Genomic DNA, 16,230 nt, shown 5'->3' on the forward strand with positions numbered 1-16,230 from the left:
ACTTCATTTCTTTTTATATGGTGATGGTTATCTTGCTGCAAGTGTGAGCTCACCGTAGTGAAGGTTGACCAGCTGTTTCAATATTCCAGTCAGTACTGGATGAGATGATGGTGGAACAAACAGATCTGGTGCGACTACGAATGGTTCGAATGTCCAACGTTCCAGATACACTTTACATGGTCAGCAATGCCATGCCACAGTGCTGCCACATGATCAGCCACCAGCAGATCAGCAGTAACCAGTCAAGTCCTCCATCAGTTGTAGCCAATGAAATCCCAGGTAAGGCAGTGCCTTTCTTTTTTTTTTTTTTTTGTAATTGCTGTTTTAACCTTCTTACCTGTGCTAATTCTTCCCACATTTCAGTACTCATCATTGTTCGTTTACAGATATGCCTTCTGGGGCAGGATCATTCCTGGTAAGAACAACTGATTTAGGGGAAATCAGGCAGGCATAATGACACACAACTGTCATCCTAGAACCCATGAGGGAAAGAAAGGAAAGAGATCCTGAGCTACATAATGAACCCGTCTTAAAAGCAAAAACCTTCAAGAGGTGATGTAGTCTGCTCTGTCCTCCCAAATTCGATCACTGTTAGCTGCTAGAGATCCAAGTTTACTAGAGTTCAGGCTTATGATTGACCAGAGCTTGATTTATAACTGGCATATCCAAAAAGAGTGGTAATTAGTGGTCAGAAACTTACTGCTAGCCCTTGCCAGTTGCCATTTCAGGATTTAAAATAAATCCAACAAGCTATGGCATTATGAATAGTACCATTCATTTCTGCCTAAAAATTTTCATCTAAGGAAAGATGAACGACACAGTGACAGAACTTTTCATCAAATTCACAGTTTTATTTTAAACTGTTATCTTCCTTCAGTTACCATATTTGGCCACTGTATGTTTACTTATATGTACATTGGGTAACAATGTTAAGAGAGAGTTTTAGACTCCTCTACAATTTGAAACTTTGCTACAATGAGTGACACTTTTTTTTTTGGAAACTGTGTAGATCAGGGTGGCCTTGTACTCATAGAGATACACCTACCTGTCTCTGTCTCCCAAGTATTAGGATTGAAGACCTGTGCCACTACACCTAGCCTGTAGTGTTTTCTTTAAATTTGAGTCAGTGCAAATGTATATCAGTATAACTTCATCTTAGAATTTAACCTCAAAATCCCAAAACATTCACAGTGTGATTAGGGAAATTGAACTTGTCTCCTTCATTTAGCTAATGAGACATGGTCCTACCAAGGTTCTTTTTCTGTCCTTCTTCAACATACTACGAAAAAGCAATGCAGCTTATTGGAGAAGACTGTCTAGCTGTGCCACTTATGTATATGACTTTGGATTGAACCTTAATTTCTTCATCTGTGGAATGCAGATAATGCCTCCTCTCTAGTGTCATTGTGAGGATTAATGAAGTGTCACGGCTATATTATTAGGCATCTGTCTGGTTCAGAGTAAGCACTTGGGAAACTGTAGTTCCCCTTCTAGCAGTTATGTCATGAATCTTTAAGACAGAGTTCCTCTATGTAACAGCGCTGTCTGTCCTGGAGTTGTCTTTGTAGCCCAGGCTGGCCTTGAACTCACAGAGATCTATCTGTTTCTTATAGAACCCAGGACCACCAGCCCAGGGATGACACCACCTACAATGGGCTAGGCCCTCCCCATCAATCACTAATTAAGAAACTATCCGACAGACAAGGCCAACAGCTTGGTCTTACTTTTGCTCAGTTGAGTTTCCCTCTTTACTACTGATTCCAGCTTGTGTCAAGTTGATGGAAAACTAGCCAGCACAACTTAGGTAGTTTCAGAATGCTGGTTAGAGAGTCAGGGCCTGTTGTCCCCCTGTATACATGACTGCCTGGTATAAGCAGAATGTGCTTAAATTGTTCACCTGTCATCTCAGTACTTTTGTGGTTTGTACCATTTACCACTGAGCTCCGGTCATGCCAGCTGTTTGTGTCCTGCTGTCTCTCACTTGCATATGTTGCATGCACTTGATGTGTCCTCAGAAAGCTTACCTGCTTTGCCTACTTAGTTTCCAGAACTCTCATTTGTCAAGACTCTGCTTGTCTTAAGTCTTCCCTCTGCTCTGAGTCAAGCCTGGTGTTGCTTCCTACACTGTATTTACTTTCTTAGTTTACAGTAATGAAAGGCAGAGTTTTTTGAGATCAGAGTTCATGCCTTTTGTTCTGAACCCTGAATGCCAAATTGAACCTCTGGTGTGTGGTCAGAACTCAGAACAGTTAGTTGAAATTATTTGTTTGTGGTGCTGGGAATTGAAGCTAGGCAAGCACTGTCTCACCTGAGCTGCATCGAAGTCCTAATGGTGAATATATTTGAAATACCCTCGTCCTGTGAAAAAAATACATAAAAGTAAAGTGGTTTGGTGTTTTTCTGGTCAAGGTTTCTCTGTGTAGCCCTGACTGTCCTAAAATTAGCTATGAAGAACAAGTTGGCCTTGACCTGGAGAACCTCCCGCCTCTGCCTCCTGAGTGCTAGGACATACAAGTAAAGGTTTTATTTGAGCTGTGGCCAAAAAGGATAGAATACAGGGACTGTTTAGTATAATCAAGAGCTTTTGGACCCAGAGAAATTTTAAAACCTTGGAAAATAATTGTAGACATAAATTGAACATTCCCAAGAAATTAAAATACTGTCTTTAAAAAATGTCTGAGAAGATTCTTCTATAGCATGTTTCTTTCTCCTTGTACTTGCTGGGTAGTCTTGTGTAGCTCAGGAATTGTCTGTCTTTCTCCTTCTAGTTCCTCGTCTCCTCATTCTGAAAGACATGGTGAGGCGCCTGCAGGAACTGCGGCACACGGAGCAGGTGCAGAGAGCCTATGCACTGAACTGCGGGGAGGGCGCCACTGTCAGCTATGAGATCCAGATCCGAGTGCTGAGAGAGTTTGGGCTTGCAGATGCTGCTGCAGAGCTCTTGCAGGTAGAGCTCAATACCGAGGGGGAAGGGGGAGCCTGGAATGTCAGTCAGGTGTGTCATCTGAGCTGCTTTTTCTTCCTTGTTCTTTTGCTGCCTCTGATATCTGTAATAGCCTGTGCCTGCCGGATTCACCTGGTGAGGGCAGTGTGGTAGAGCAGCCTGAGCAGAGTTGGCTCTGCTGCTTCCTAAACTGTCAGCAAATTGAGTCACTTAACCACCCCAAACATCTCATCTATAAAGTGAAGATAGGACGTGATATAGAACAGCAGTGTATCTGGGGCATAACAAGCATCTATAGGTGACTACTGCAGAATTCTATCTCAGTGGAGATTGAAGAGGGGATAGAAAACTCCAGACCTCACTGCTCACTCTCTGGTCACTGAATTTCCAGTTTGACTTTCTGTTATACTTACAGGTCTTCCGGGTTTCTTATTTCTTCTCTCTTTTCCTTTAGGAGTTATTTTCAAAGACAAGGCTAGCTAGGCAATGGTAGCCTATGCTTTTAATTCCAGCACTCTGGAGGCAGATCTCTGAGTTTGAGGCCAGCCTGGTCTACAGAGCAAGTTCCAGAACAGCCAGGGCTACACAGAGAAAAACCCTGTCCGGGCAGAGGGGTGGGGTTTAGGAGGAACTGAGACTCATGAAACAAGTGCCTTTATTTTATTGTTTTTTGTTGTTGTTGTTGTTGTAGCTTTGGAGCCTGTCCTAGAACTAGCTCTTATAGACCAGACTGGTCTCAAACTCACAGAAATCCTCCTGTCTCTGTCTCCCAAGTGCTGGGATTAAATGCATGCACCACCAACACCAGGCTCTTTATTTTTTTAACATAGCAAGAAAAAAGAAGCCCTCATTTCTAGTAATTGGATACAAAAGCTATTGCAGTTTTATAATTAAGATAGGGCTTATAAAATAGTCTAATGAGAATATCTAACAATAACTATAAATAAATTTAATTTCATCTGGCTAAGTGTTACAAACTTTCTTGCCTACAAATACCATTAACATTGATTGACCCTTGCAAATAATTAATGTGATACGAGATGTCCTTTGGCAAGGCAGCAAATAATTTAGGTCTTAACTTTACTATTGTCCCCATCAATAAAACTGCAAAGTATGGTATTTAACTTTGTTTGTTTTTCGAGACAGGGTTTCTCTGTATTGCTTTGGAGCCTGTCCTGGAACTCGCTCTGTAGACCAGGCTGGCTTCAAACTCACAGAGATCCGCCTTCTCTGCCTCCCAGTTGCTAGTATTAAAGGCCCGTCGTTATTTAACTTTTTTAATATAATTTTTTGAGATTATAATATAATCTTATTTCTTCCTGTCCCACACCCTCTCATGTATTCCCCCTCCCCCTTGCTTTCAAAATAATAGCCTCTCTTTAGTTATTAGTGTTGTACGTATGTGTATGCCTAACTTTGTAAATACAACCTGCTCAGTGTCTATCGTGTTGCTTGTATGTATGTTTCCAGGACTGACCATTTAGTATTGGATAATCAATTGGTGTGCTCTTCCCTGGGGAAGAGTATTTCTCCTACTCTCAGCATTCATGAATTGCCTATAGTTCCTTGAAAGCCTTGTAAGCTTCCCCCTTCAATGTTAGCATGTCTATTGGTGCCATCCTTATTAGGGCCATTTCTGTCCCCTTTGCCATTTTAAATTTTATCTTCTGGCTGGATGTGTGGCCACATGCTTTCAACTCCAGCACTTGACAGGCAGTGACACGCAGAGCTCTCTAAGTTGAAGGCCAGACTGCATTGGGAGCTGCAAGCCAGTGAAAACTGTATAGTGAGACCCTGATTTGGGATTTTTGTTTTGGTTTTTGTCACTTTTGTTTTGGTTTGGCTTTTTTTGTTGTTTTATTTTATTTGGTTTTGGTTTTTGAGACAGTGTTTCCCTATGTAGTCTTGCCTGTCCTGGAACTCCCTCTGTAGACCAAATTGGCCTTGAACTCAAGAGATCCACCTGCCTCTTCCTTCTGAGTTCTGGGATTAAAGGTGTGTGACACCACTGCCCAGCAAAGATTCTGTCTTTTAAAAAAAAATATCTTAATCTCATAAATTGTATAGAAACATTCGATGTTTATCAGTGTCTTAATCTAATACATGTGTAAAGAATGATAGTCTGCATTTACTTCAGATAGATGCTTAGATGTATCACAAACTTTCTAGAAAGATCCTTCCTTTGGTTTTTGTTGTTGTTGTTTCCTTTTTGGTTTTGGTCCCCATTTCCCCCCAATAAGGTTTCTCTGTGTAACAGTGCTGGCTGGAACTCACTTTTTTAGACCAGGTTGGCCTCGAATTCAGAGACCTTGCCTCTGCCTCCCTAGTGCTGGTGTTAAGGGTGTGAGCCACCACCGCCCAGACTCTTGGTTTTTATGTTTCTCTTGTTTTTAGCAGTGGCACATTTGGACTGTTTTACTACTGGCGTTTGCTTTGTCACCTGATCTTACTGAAGCCTACTGACATGAGTTAGGGACTGTTCAGTGGAGTAGCTTCAGCTGCACTCTAGCCCTTTTTACTCGGAATCAGGTCATTTTTCTTTAGGCTCTGACCTAGAAAACCATGTTAAGCCTTTCATTTCGGCTAAAAGTTTTGTTTGTTTTTAAGTACCTGATTTAACTCCTTCAGACTGTAAATTTCCATTTATTAAATCAGCTGATAAAGGTACAGACCTAAAGCCAGATGAAGTGGCACACATATGTAATCCCAGCACCTGGAATGCTGAGGTAGAGATGATCAGGAGTTTAAGGACATCCAGGCATGGTAGCTGGCACACTCCTATAATCCCACCTGAGGCAGGAAAAATAGGAAGCTCAAAGTTATCCTTAATTATTTTACAAGTTACTAATGCTAACTTTTTTTTTTTAATAATCTTTCTTAGAATCCTCACAAGTTCTTTCCTGATGAACGTTTCGGGGATGAAAGTCCACTCTTGACAATGAGACAGCCTGGGAGATGTCGTGTTAACAGTACTCCTACAGCAGAAACCATGTTTACAGACCTGGACTCTTTCGTGGCCTTCCATCCACCTTTGCCCCCTCCTCCCCCTCCATACCACCCTCCAGCCACCCCAATCCATAACCAGCTCAAGGCAAGCTGGAAACAAAGGCCTCCCAGTCATCACCCTTCTCGTTCGTTTTCTTACCCCTGTAATCACTCACTGTTTCACTCCAGAACAGCTCCTAAACCTGGCCCGCCCCCAGTTTATTTGCCAGGTGTTAAAGTAGCACCTCCCGATTGTACCAACACCACAGGCCTGGGAAGACAGACGGTTGCTGCCGCTGCTGCAGCTGCTGCCGCCTCAGCAGCAATAATATCTGAGAAGCAAGCGGTAAGTCTGCACTTGGATAACTTTCTCTAAAACAAAAGTGGAGGACCTTAGGAGCTGTTCCCCCAGCTCCAGGGACCCTGCTGGAACTCAGCAACTCCCAAAAGTGTTACTGACTAGCTGGAAGCATTCCCTGCAGGGAATGGAAAGGAAGAGGACAAGCACAGATAGGAGAGACTTGAGGTGTCTGCGGTGGGTGTAGTGCACATGTGTGTACCAGAGCCTGGTCCTCTGTGCAAACACTTAGCATCTTCTGTTCTTTGCACTGGGAACACTAGTGTCACCAGGGCCAGTGTGGCAGAGACCAGCAGAAATAAAAGTCCCCACCTCTGGTCTCAAATCTATCAGGTCCTCATTTGACTCAGCTTTGGTTGCTAGGGTGAGTAGGTGGTAATTGAGAGAGGATTTTTTTGTCTGTTTTTTGAGCTTATGGAGTTTGGACTTCTGTTTTATATAATAGATTCAAGAAAAAAAAAAACAATGCTTCGTATTCTGTCATGTGCTCTCAGCAACATTCAGTAGAGAAAAGCAGACCTCCTTAGAAGAGTCAGATTATTATCTTTCCCCTTCTGCTCCCTCCCTGCTTTCCAATGACCAACCTTACAGTTATAGTAGTTCTATTTTATATTTTAATTACAATTCCCTTTAAAAGCTACTTATTAAACTATCCATACAGTCCTGAGTATAGTGAAAAATGTAAATAACCTAAATTGTTAATAATATAGCTAGGTATGGCACACCCTCAGTGTTGGGGTTGCACTTTGGGTGTTTGAGGTAGAAAGATGGGTTCAACTTAGACACTTAGAAAATAAAAATTAAAAAGCTGCAAAGACCCAAGTTTTTATAAAAAATTATGTGTATGATTTTACATGCATATCTGTGTACTACATGGATATGTGGTACCTATGAAGGTCAGAAGAGGGTGTTGAATCCCCTAGAACTGGAATTACAGACAGTTGTGAGCTGCCACCTGAATGCTGGAAATGGAACCTAGGTACTTTGAAAGAGCTGACAGTGCTCCTAACCACTGAGCCGTCTCTCCAGCTCCAGTCCTAAGTTTAGATCACCAGAGTCCACATAAAAGCCAGGAGGAGCTAGCAGCCCACTTGTAATTCCAGCCTCAGAAGGTTGAAAAAAGGATTCCTCAGAGTAAAATAGCTAGTCAAATTAGCCATTATCAGTGAGTTCTAGGTTTGATTAAGAAAGCCTGCCTCAGCCAGGCAGTGGTGACACATGCCTTTTATCCCAGTACTTGGGAGGCAGAGGCAGGCAGATCTCTACCAGTTCAAGACCAACCTCCTCTATATAATGAGTTCCAGGACAGTCAGGGTACATAGAGAGACCCTGTCTCAGAGTTGAGTGGGGTGGAAGAAAGAGAAGAGAGGTGGGGGAACCCTAGTAGGAGAATAATTAGATTGCTTCTCACCAATACAGTAAAATATTGTGCGGTAATCAAGTAATCTCAAAGAAAATTGAGTGATGTAATTGTATGTGCATTGAAATTTGAGATTAATAGTTTTCATAGGTACAAAACGGGAGCACTAGATAATGCTAACAACCATAACCTCTGTAGGGAAGTGTAGTGGTTTTTATTCTTAGGTGTATAATCTTGTGTATTTTTATAACTCTTCAAATACAAGCGTGTAAAAGAAATGTGTGATTCTTTTTTTTTTCTTTTTAATCATTCCTCTCTGTTCTGTTTCAGTGTACACAGCCTGTGCTGAATGATTTGATGCCAGATATCGCCATGGGGGTATCTACACTGTCACTCAAGGACAGGAGGCTCCCAGAGCTTGCTGCAGACACAGAATTATGCCAGCCAGTTTCTGAAGCAGGACCAGGGCCTCCTCAGCATCTCTCGTGTATTCCACAGAGACATACACACACAGCTCGAAAAAAACACACACTAGAGCAGAAAGCAGAGGGTAGAGACAGTCAGCAGGAGTACCCAGATCTCTATGACTTCTCAAGTGCGGCTTGCAGACCTTCCACTCCTGCCCCTGGCAGACACACTCCCTCCCCGCCACATGGTAGATATTTTGGTCCAGACTTGTACAGCCACAGTAAGGCATCACCAAATGGCTTAAAGTCGGCTTACCTACCTGGTCAGACCTCTCCTAAAAAGCAGGACGATACTAGGAGAGAATATCCACTGTCTCCTGATGGCCATCCACACAAGCAGAAGAGTGAGCCAATACGCTTGGATGTTGTTGAGCAGCCTCCCCAGAGGTCAGACTTTCCTCCGGCACCCTCAGAAAATGCTGGCAACGGTCCAGCTCATGTCAGGGCACGAACTGCAGTAGAAACGGACTTGACTTTTGGGCTGACACCTAACAGACCTCCTTCCCATTCTGCATGCAGCTCTGAAGCTCTAGAAGAGCGATCCAGTAGAAGACTGACAGACAGTGAGTCCCTGAGCCACGGAGCTCAGAGAAGCACGGATCTGGAAAGGGATGATTCCATAAGCAGAGGAAGGAGGTCACCGAGCAAGCCAGACTTCCTCTACAAAAAGTCTGCCCTCTGAAAGCAGCTTGGAGTCTGTGCCTGAGATGTGAAGCATCCTGTTTTATGATGTAACCCGACAACTTAGTGAGCGGTTATCCATGCCAGCTCAGTCTCACTTTTTATTCTAGTTTCTCTGTGCATATGTTTATTACACATGGCATGCCGAGAGGGTTGTTTTGAATGCTGCATCCGTCTCTTTCATGTGTACCAGTTGTGTGGGAGGCGTCTTAAAGAGAAAGCAAGCTGGCGCTTTCTTCTTCTTTACAGATGACTAATTTTTGCACTTGTACATTTAGTTTATTTGTATTGATTTTATAACAGTGTGTTAAACTTTATCGCCACATTTAAAGGACTGTATTTTCATACTTTTTTGCATTTTACCTATCATCTACCAGTTTCCACGTGCATTGGGTTGCACACTAAGATGTATTTTCTTATAAAATAGTTGTGTTTATTTTTTAATTATAGAAATTCCAAAGAACAGCACATCATATGCTCCTCTCTCTTTCATTTCAGAGATCTTCCTGTTCAATCTCCATAAATCTCATGTCATTCTTTTTTATAAGTCTTGAAAGCCAATCTCTTCATTCCCCACAGCAGGAGTCTAGTCAGGTCTTGAAATTTTTGGGTTCAGTAAAGAGCAGGAAGCAGGAAAGTCTGGTGCCCAGGCTGTAGCTACTGTGTAATTACAGTAGCAGCTTTGTTAGGACCCTTGGAGATTCTGGAGTAGAGTTACTTACTCACTCCAAAAAGATCTAATCAGTGGAGTTGGACTTGGGTAAGGATGTGCACAACTGTAATCCCAGCACTTGGGGGTGGGGACAGCAGATCAGATGTTCAAGGTCATCTTTGGTTACATAGTGAACTCAAGACTGGGCTGGTTATGTGAGCCCCTGCCTCAAAAACAAATAGTAGTGGAGATGGTGATGCCACACACAGGGCACACTGAGGATGCCTTGCTCTGCATGTGATTCACTGGCTGGGGGAAACGACTGCCTTTGGTTGTCTTGCATTTTGTGGGGAAAAAAAAAACCAAAAGGGCTTCAGTCTTATGTATGTCACTTGGTATTTGTACACACATACGGTTTTTTTAGTGTTTTCAAAGTATGTCTGGATTTTTGTTGTCTTTTACAAAGTTGTATGATGCATAGTTTTTTACCACCAAAAAACTCTTTTGTTTTCAGTAAAACACTACACATCCTACTTGAACTCCGCTGGAGGTGCTGGTTTGGCATTTACTGAATTGCTGAGCATATGGGGTCTTTCATAGTCCTTTCCCTTGGAAGGGCAGTGTGTGAGCTAGGGACTGTTTTGGTTTTGTTTTATTTTGTGTTTTCTTACCCAATGTAAATATATTGTTATTTAAGTTTTTAAATCACTTCAGCATCATTTGAACATTCACTTTGTATTTTTATAAACACACACACACAGCTGTAGCACTTAGAAGAAAAGAAACTTCCTGAACATTCTTTGTGGAGAAGGTATTTGGGAGCCTCTTTTCTGTGTGTGTACATATAATTAGGAATCATTCACACTCTAAAACTATGCAGGGCTAGGGAGCCTTCCCAAGCTACCGTATAAGTGAATTACACGCACTTTGAAGTAAATAGGTTTCTATTAGGCATCGGCAACTCTGATTTCTTCTGAAACTGTAGTTTCTCTTATGGTCTTCTCCCACTTTACCCTATGGATATACACTCAGGAATGATCTGATATTTAAACAATCCTAACAACAGATAATTTCATAGATGGGAAGGTGCCCATCTCTGTATACCCCGGCAATCGCTGCCACTAGTTGTGTTGCCTGACTAGTGGGCTGCTGCTCATGCATCTGCTGACTGTGACTGACCCTAGTGGTGTACGTCCTGAACTCAGAGGCTTGCACAGGGCAGGCACATCTGCTAAGTGGGACTCATATCCCCTTTAAGGTCCTTTCTCCTTAAAGTAGAAATCCACAGGACTCTGCTCTGTGTAAGAGTCGGTATCTTTTGAAGCACAGTCTCAGATTGTAGAAGCAAAAAGCAATTACATTCTGTTCCTCCCTGTGTGTCTGGGACCTTTTTGACAGGAATTGTTTTATATAGTTTGAGATTGTTCCAGATCAGACTGGATTGTGCAGGTTAACTGCAGACAGAAGCAGTACACCTAAACTTTCTCACCTCTTGACAGGTTTTGGTTTTTTATGTTTTAGGACCATTATTGATCTCACACTTTTCATTTCTTGACAATTCATTAAATGTGCTTTCCTATCCATATGATGTAATTATAAAAAAAATTAGTGGACACTGTTCATAGTATTATTTAATTTATAATGTCTTTTTTTAGTGACTTTTAGTAGATTACCTGGCCAAATTGTATATAGAGGGAAATGTTGCTTTAATCTGTGGGATTGTGGACTGGTGTGACTTCAGAAGTTAAACAGGTGTGGTTTTGTGTGTGATAGGATAGGGTTAGTGGGACATTAGACTGTGCCTCTGGCTGTGAACCCATCCATGAATTGTTTTAAATGCTGTACTTACAGATGTGAAGTCTGGGTAGGGTCAGTTTCAGAAAAGAAGATATTTATGTATAATATAAATCTTAGGCCACAGGAACTGGCATTTTTCTTAGTATAGAAATTTAATAACCAAATCATAAAAATCCCAGATCTCCTTTTGAGGGAGGCCAGGGACAATCAGGCCGTTTGGACAATCACCATTCCAGTCCCTCTTGAGTGCTGAGGCTAGAGAACCAGTGCTTAGGTTCTCAAGATGTTGTTGATCCCTTTCTTGTATTTTTGTTTTAGTTTTGTAATTTTGAAAAATAACTTACATTTAAAGTCATCTGTGGATCATAAGGAAAAACAATCATCTAAAACAGATCCTTAAATTTTCATACATCATCACCCTTTTACATTCCCCCATTGACTTTATTTCTGAGTGCAGCCCCCAGGCCAAAGCTGACCTAGCATTTAAGTAACCTGTTGGCCTTTTAGGACTTGCTGTGTTGATAATATTTATCTTTCTGGACCTCTTGTATAACTGAACCTAAGTCTTGATTTTTGCTTCCTTGTTGGCTGTCCTCCTTGGTTTTAGGGGGCTTTTGTTTTGTTTTTTAACATTTACCATCCTTTACTGTATTTTCTTTCATTACTTGTTGAAGTTCTAGCAGTGGGCACAGCCCTTGTACATTTGAATGAAGCTGACACTTCAGAACATAATGGAAGCCGGTGAATGCCAGTAGCGCCAGCTGGGCCGAAGCTGACCTCAAGCGCATTCTCTGGAGTTGAAGGATCAACATTCACAGCGTCTACAAAGAAGGAGATGTGTCTTCATAATACTGAACTTGCCTTTTAAGGGAAAAATGCATTTCACAAAATTTGCATAAGGCCATTGTTTTACAGTGAACGATAAGGCATTTACGTGTTTCTTAGGGCTGAGTTAAGCTCTTTGTGGTCAATAGACTATTAACTAATGCCGCAGTGATGGGTGCTATTCCCGGGTCTGCAGTGGTTCACAATGTCTACCATGCCGTTACTTTCAAGCCTCATTCAGATAATCTTTCTAAGAGCTATTCTGCACGGCCTAGAGGTGTTTTACTATCTTCTCTCAAAACTGCTGTGTGAACAGTGCTCTGTGAAGTGTAAGTTATTTTGTCCCATCAGTTGTACTAGTTGTCATGTGGTTATTGTCTGGGCAAGTCTTTTGATTTTGTTTTCCCTAAAAAATATATCCATGATTGTACCAATCTTCTGTATTCAGAATATTATAATGCTGCGGTCATTTCTATAGATGGACTGTTTGCAAGTTTGTGTCTTGGGAATATCTTCTACTTGTGTGTCTATGTGAGCTCTGAGATCAGATACACTGTGGAAGAGTCCTCGGGTGTACCTGTACGTGACTGTCCAGGTTATCTGGGTAGGTCCTAGGGAATTCTGCGCTCAGATAGGGCAGCTGAAACCTGAGGTACCTGAGCTCCCCTCACCGTGTATGTGCCACATCTGGCCTCCACCACTGAGTTTCTTGTGGTTGTGCTGTTAATGGTAAAGTCAAGTGCCTTCAATGCTAAAGGCTCAGAAATCTTTCTTAAACTGATTTCATGTCCTATGCAAGTGTTTTCTACAACCTGCATAACCAGTACTTTGTAAAACTTGTTTACGCTTCAATTGTACATAGTGTTTTTTAAAGAAATATATAGTATTTTTATTTAGGTACCTCCAAACTTGAACTCGTCTGTGTGAAACATTGTAAACAATACATTTCTCTTTTGAGTCCATCACAGTTGTACAGAGGTTTTCACTGGTTCTATTTTTCTACTGTTACTGATAAGCATGTAACACTGACTTTATCCTACATATAGTTGGCATTTCAAATAAATGGCTTGTATAGAACCTGCAGAGTTGGACAGTCTGTTCTAGCAATACAGCATGTGGTCTTTATCTACAAATGTGGCTGCACCCTTGAGGATAGAATCTGGAAGTTTTCTACATTTTCTCTCTCATGTTTTCTATTATGTTAGAAACATTTTGGTGGTGGTGGTGGTAATGGTGGTTTCCTTGGAAATTACCCATTCTGGTTCATCAAGTTTACTTCTGTTTCACCCAGGGCATTTTTTGAGCAATTTCACTGTACAAATTGGAGCAATAGTTTCCAGAGGAAGTTCCACCTGTGTGTACCAGGCACCTGAACTGCATTGTGGGCTGTCGATAGGACAAAGACCATCCAGGTACTTGAGCCTCCAATCACAGAAAACCTTGAACTCAAGACATCATTAGTTCTGCCTCCATTTGTTAACTCCCAGGAAGAAAAGATACTGGTTAAAAGGGAAGCTGGGGCGGGAAGACTTGACAGGGTGACCTTTAGAAAGATAAAAGACCACTGCCAGGACTAGGAAAACCAAAGGAGGACCAGGGAGAGCAGAGCCTAGGGTGGCAAGGGCTCTGGGACTAGTTAGCTGACCACCTTACTCCTCTTGAACAGGCAAAAAGTTTTGATTGGCCCTAATGCCAGTCTCAAACATCAAAGTTGCCACAAGCTTTAGCAGGGGATAGAGGGTGGAGAGGCAGGAGGCCAGACTACCCAACAGTGGGAAGTGATAAGGCTCAGGAGGGTTGCAGAGGGGAGTGAACTGGGGGGTTTCCGGCTACAAAGGGCACAGTGTTTCCTGACTTGGTAGCTGTTAGTAGGCAAGGCAGGGAGGGTCTCAACTAGAGGGACGTGAGCTGACGAATAATGGTCATGGTAGTTTTGCTAGGAGTTCTAAGCAGTACCTAACAAGTGTATTTAGGTGGGAACTCAGAAAGTGGTCCACATACACTGACTAAAGTGAGCATTGGAAGGAAGGTGAAAGACTTGGGGCACCATGGAGGACCCCACCTTCCTAGGTCCCTTAGTGGAGATTTGCTGGCAGGAAACCTGCAGTGTGGCACTGAAAGGGCCCAGCCAGGCCATCTACAGAGAATGTGGTCTTCAGAATAGCAGTGTTGCACACGTTCATTTGAAGAAGAGAAAATGATAATAAAGATGTATGTGACAATTCTCAGAGTGCTTACCGGGCTGCCCCTGAGGGATATTGGTACTATGGGTGGGAGGACTTGGAATTGTAGTCTCTCGCTGTTTGGTTTGAGAAAAAGGGTCTCTCTTGGTAGCCAATGGCCTAGGACTCACTGTGTAGAGCACACTGGCCTCGAAGATCTGCCTGCTGAGTGCCAGCATTAAAGGCATGTGCCTCTACTTCCTGCTTCTTTGTTGTACCATTTTATACTGGTTCTTTTTTTAAGTGGGGCTCAGAGTTGGGAACTTGGCTCCAGGTATACCAGCATGTGTTCAACCACCAAGCTAAAGCCATCGACCTCTGCTCCCACTTATTTGGGGTGAACACACAAGTGCCACAGTATGTTTGTGGAGGTTGAAGGAGTCAGTCCTCTCCTTCCACTTGGAAATCATGTTCAGGTCATCAAGCTCGACAGGAGACAGCATTACCCATTCACCAGCCATGGTTAAATTTTCACATGCCCTGTATCACCTCTTCAAATTGAAGGAAAAAGACAGGATCACTTCTCCTCAAAAGTGGCTGTGCTCATCCAGTTTAGGAGGTCAGGCCCCTGAGTGTTTGGGGGATGACTGCAAGAGGATAATAGGGCTGGCAAGACTGGTGGGCAGGCAGAAGTGTAACAGGAGGTGAGAACGTGGAACTGACTAAGTGAGCGGCTGAGAGGGTAGAGACTAGAGGAGCTAGGAGTACAAGGAGGTAACTGAGACAGATCTGGGTGGTGTCACAAGCCAACTTATACCTGGTCACCAAGTACCTGGCAGCAGAGACTATCATGCATTTAGACCCTATACTGAAGGTGGGTGACCCTGTCAACATAAAGGTAGTTCAGCATCATTTTTTTTATTGCTTAGTGTGTATGTGTGTTGGGCATGCATGAGCCATGTTGCATGTATGGAGGCCAGAAGACAACCTTGTGGGACTCAGGGATTGAACTCAAGTTGTCAGGCGTGGCAGCAAAGCACCTTTACCATCTTTACCCACTGCGTCATCTCACCCACCCTCAGCACAGTTTCTTCTTTACCTAAACTTTATTTTATGTGTATGAGTGTTTGGCCTGCATGCGTGTCTGTATCCTGTGTGCCTGGTGCAGCAGAGGTCAGAAGACAGCGTGTCTCAGACCCCGGAACTAGAGCTACATACAGATGGTTGTGAGCCACCATGTTGGGGCTAGCAACTGAGTCTGGGTCCTCTGAAAGAATCACCAGTGCCCTTAACCACTGAGATATCTCTCTGTCCCCTGGCATCATTTAAGAGCTCTTTCTACTCCATGCTATTTCTTCAAGTTCAGAAGTCAGCAGCAGTAGCTGCTCATTTTCCTTCCTTCCAAAACATTTTTCATGCTCACTTTGGCAGCACATACACTCAAATAGAAATAACAGAGAAAAGGTTAGCATGGCCCCTGTGCAAGAAAAAACTTTTTTTCATTTCCTTTTTTTTTCCCTCTGCTCTTTCTTCCTTGCTGTTCCCTGCATCTGGGAGGGGATGCTATAGATGTCTCATTTAGTGACCACTCAACAGACACTGGTTCTGAGCACTTTGAGAGATTATGGAGCTCTGTAGTAACTGATAGCAGCCCTCATCTATGACCAGAAACCTGAGTATTTAAGAAGCAATTTGACAGACACACCATGTCCATCAACTACTGTTTCTTGTACCAGGACCTGGCACATCGCTGGTCCTTAGTTTCCAGACGACCATCTGTAAAAAGAAGTTCTTAATTTGTCTAAATAATAAAAACCCCGAGTCAGATATAGAGGAAAATGCTGAGATCAGCGAGAAGAAGCAAGCCACAACCACACCTTCCCTACTTAACATCTCAGAGACGAGAGAACAAGTTCCTGTTTCTTTTCGCTTACATTCTCTCTCCGCCCAGCCGTATCACTTCCTGCCTATCTGTATAGACCTCCAGACCTCTCTGGTT

General features: G+C 42.7%; 1 protein-coding gene and 1 pseudogene across 5 annotated transcripts in view; both read left to right on the forward strand.

The window, feature by feature from the left end:
• Positions 1-13,146, forward strand: part of Btbd7 (BTB domain containing 7) — a 71,380-nt gene extending 58,234 nt beyond the window's left edge. For 4 of the 5 annotated variants that reach the window (XM_005068377.4, XM_021226184.2, XM_021226182.2 and 1 more), the window contains exons 8-11: positions 90-279; positions 2,769-2,947; positions 5,826-6,275; positions 7,978-13,146. In XM_005068377.4, the coding sequence (XP_005068434.1) occupies positions 90-279; positions 2,769-2,947; positions 5,826-6,275; positions 7,978-8,796 (1,638 nt within the window). In that variant the 3' untranslated portion in view covers positions 8,797-13,146. Of the gene's footprint in view, positions 1-89; positions 280-2,768; positions 2,948-5,825; positions 6,276-7,977 lie in introns of those variants that run through there. The other variant, XM_021226185.2, reaches the window with a different exon arrangement.
• A 2,500-nt stretch (positions 13,147-15,646) lies between these two features.
• LOC121139555 lies at positions 15,647-15,746 on the forward strand (annotated as a pseudogene).
• The last annotated feature ends 484 nt before the right edge of the window (positions 15,747-16,230 follow it).

Source organism: Mesocricetus auratus, unplaced genomic scaffold (assembly GCF_017639785.1).
Source record: "Mesocricetus auratus isolate SY011 unplaced genomic scaffold, BCM_Maur_2.0 Super-Scaffold_15014, whole genome shotgun sequence".
NCBI classification, from domain to species: domain Eukaryota; kingdom Metazoa; phylum Chordata; class Mammalia; order Rodentia; family Cricetidae; genus Mesocricetus; species Mesocricetus auratus.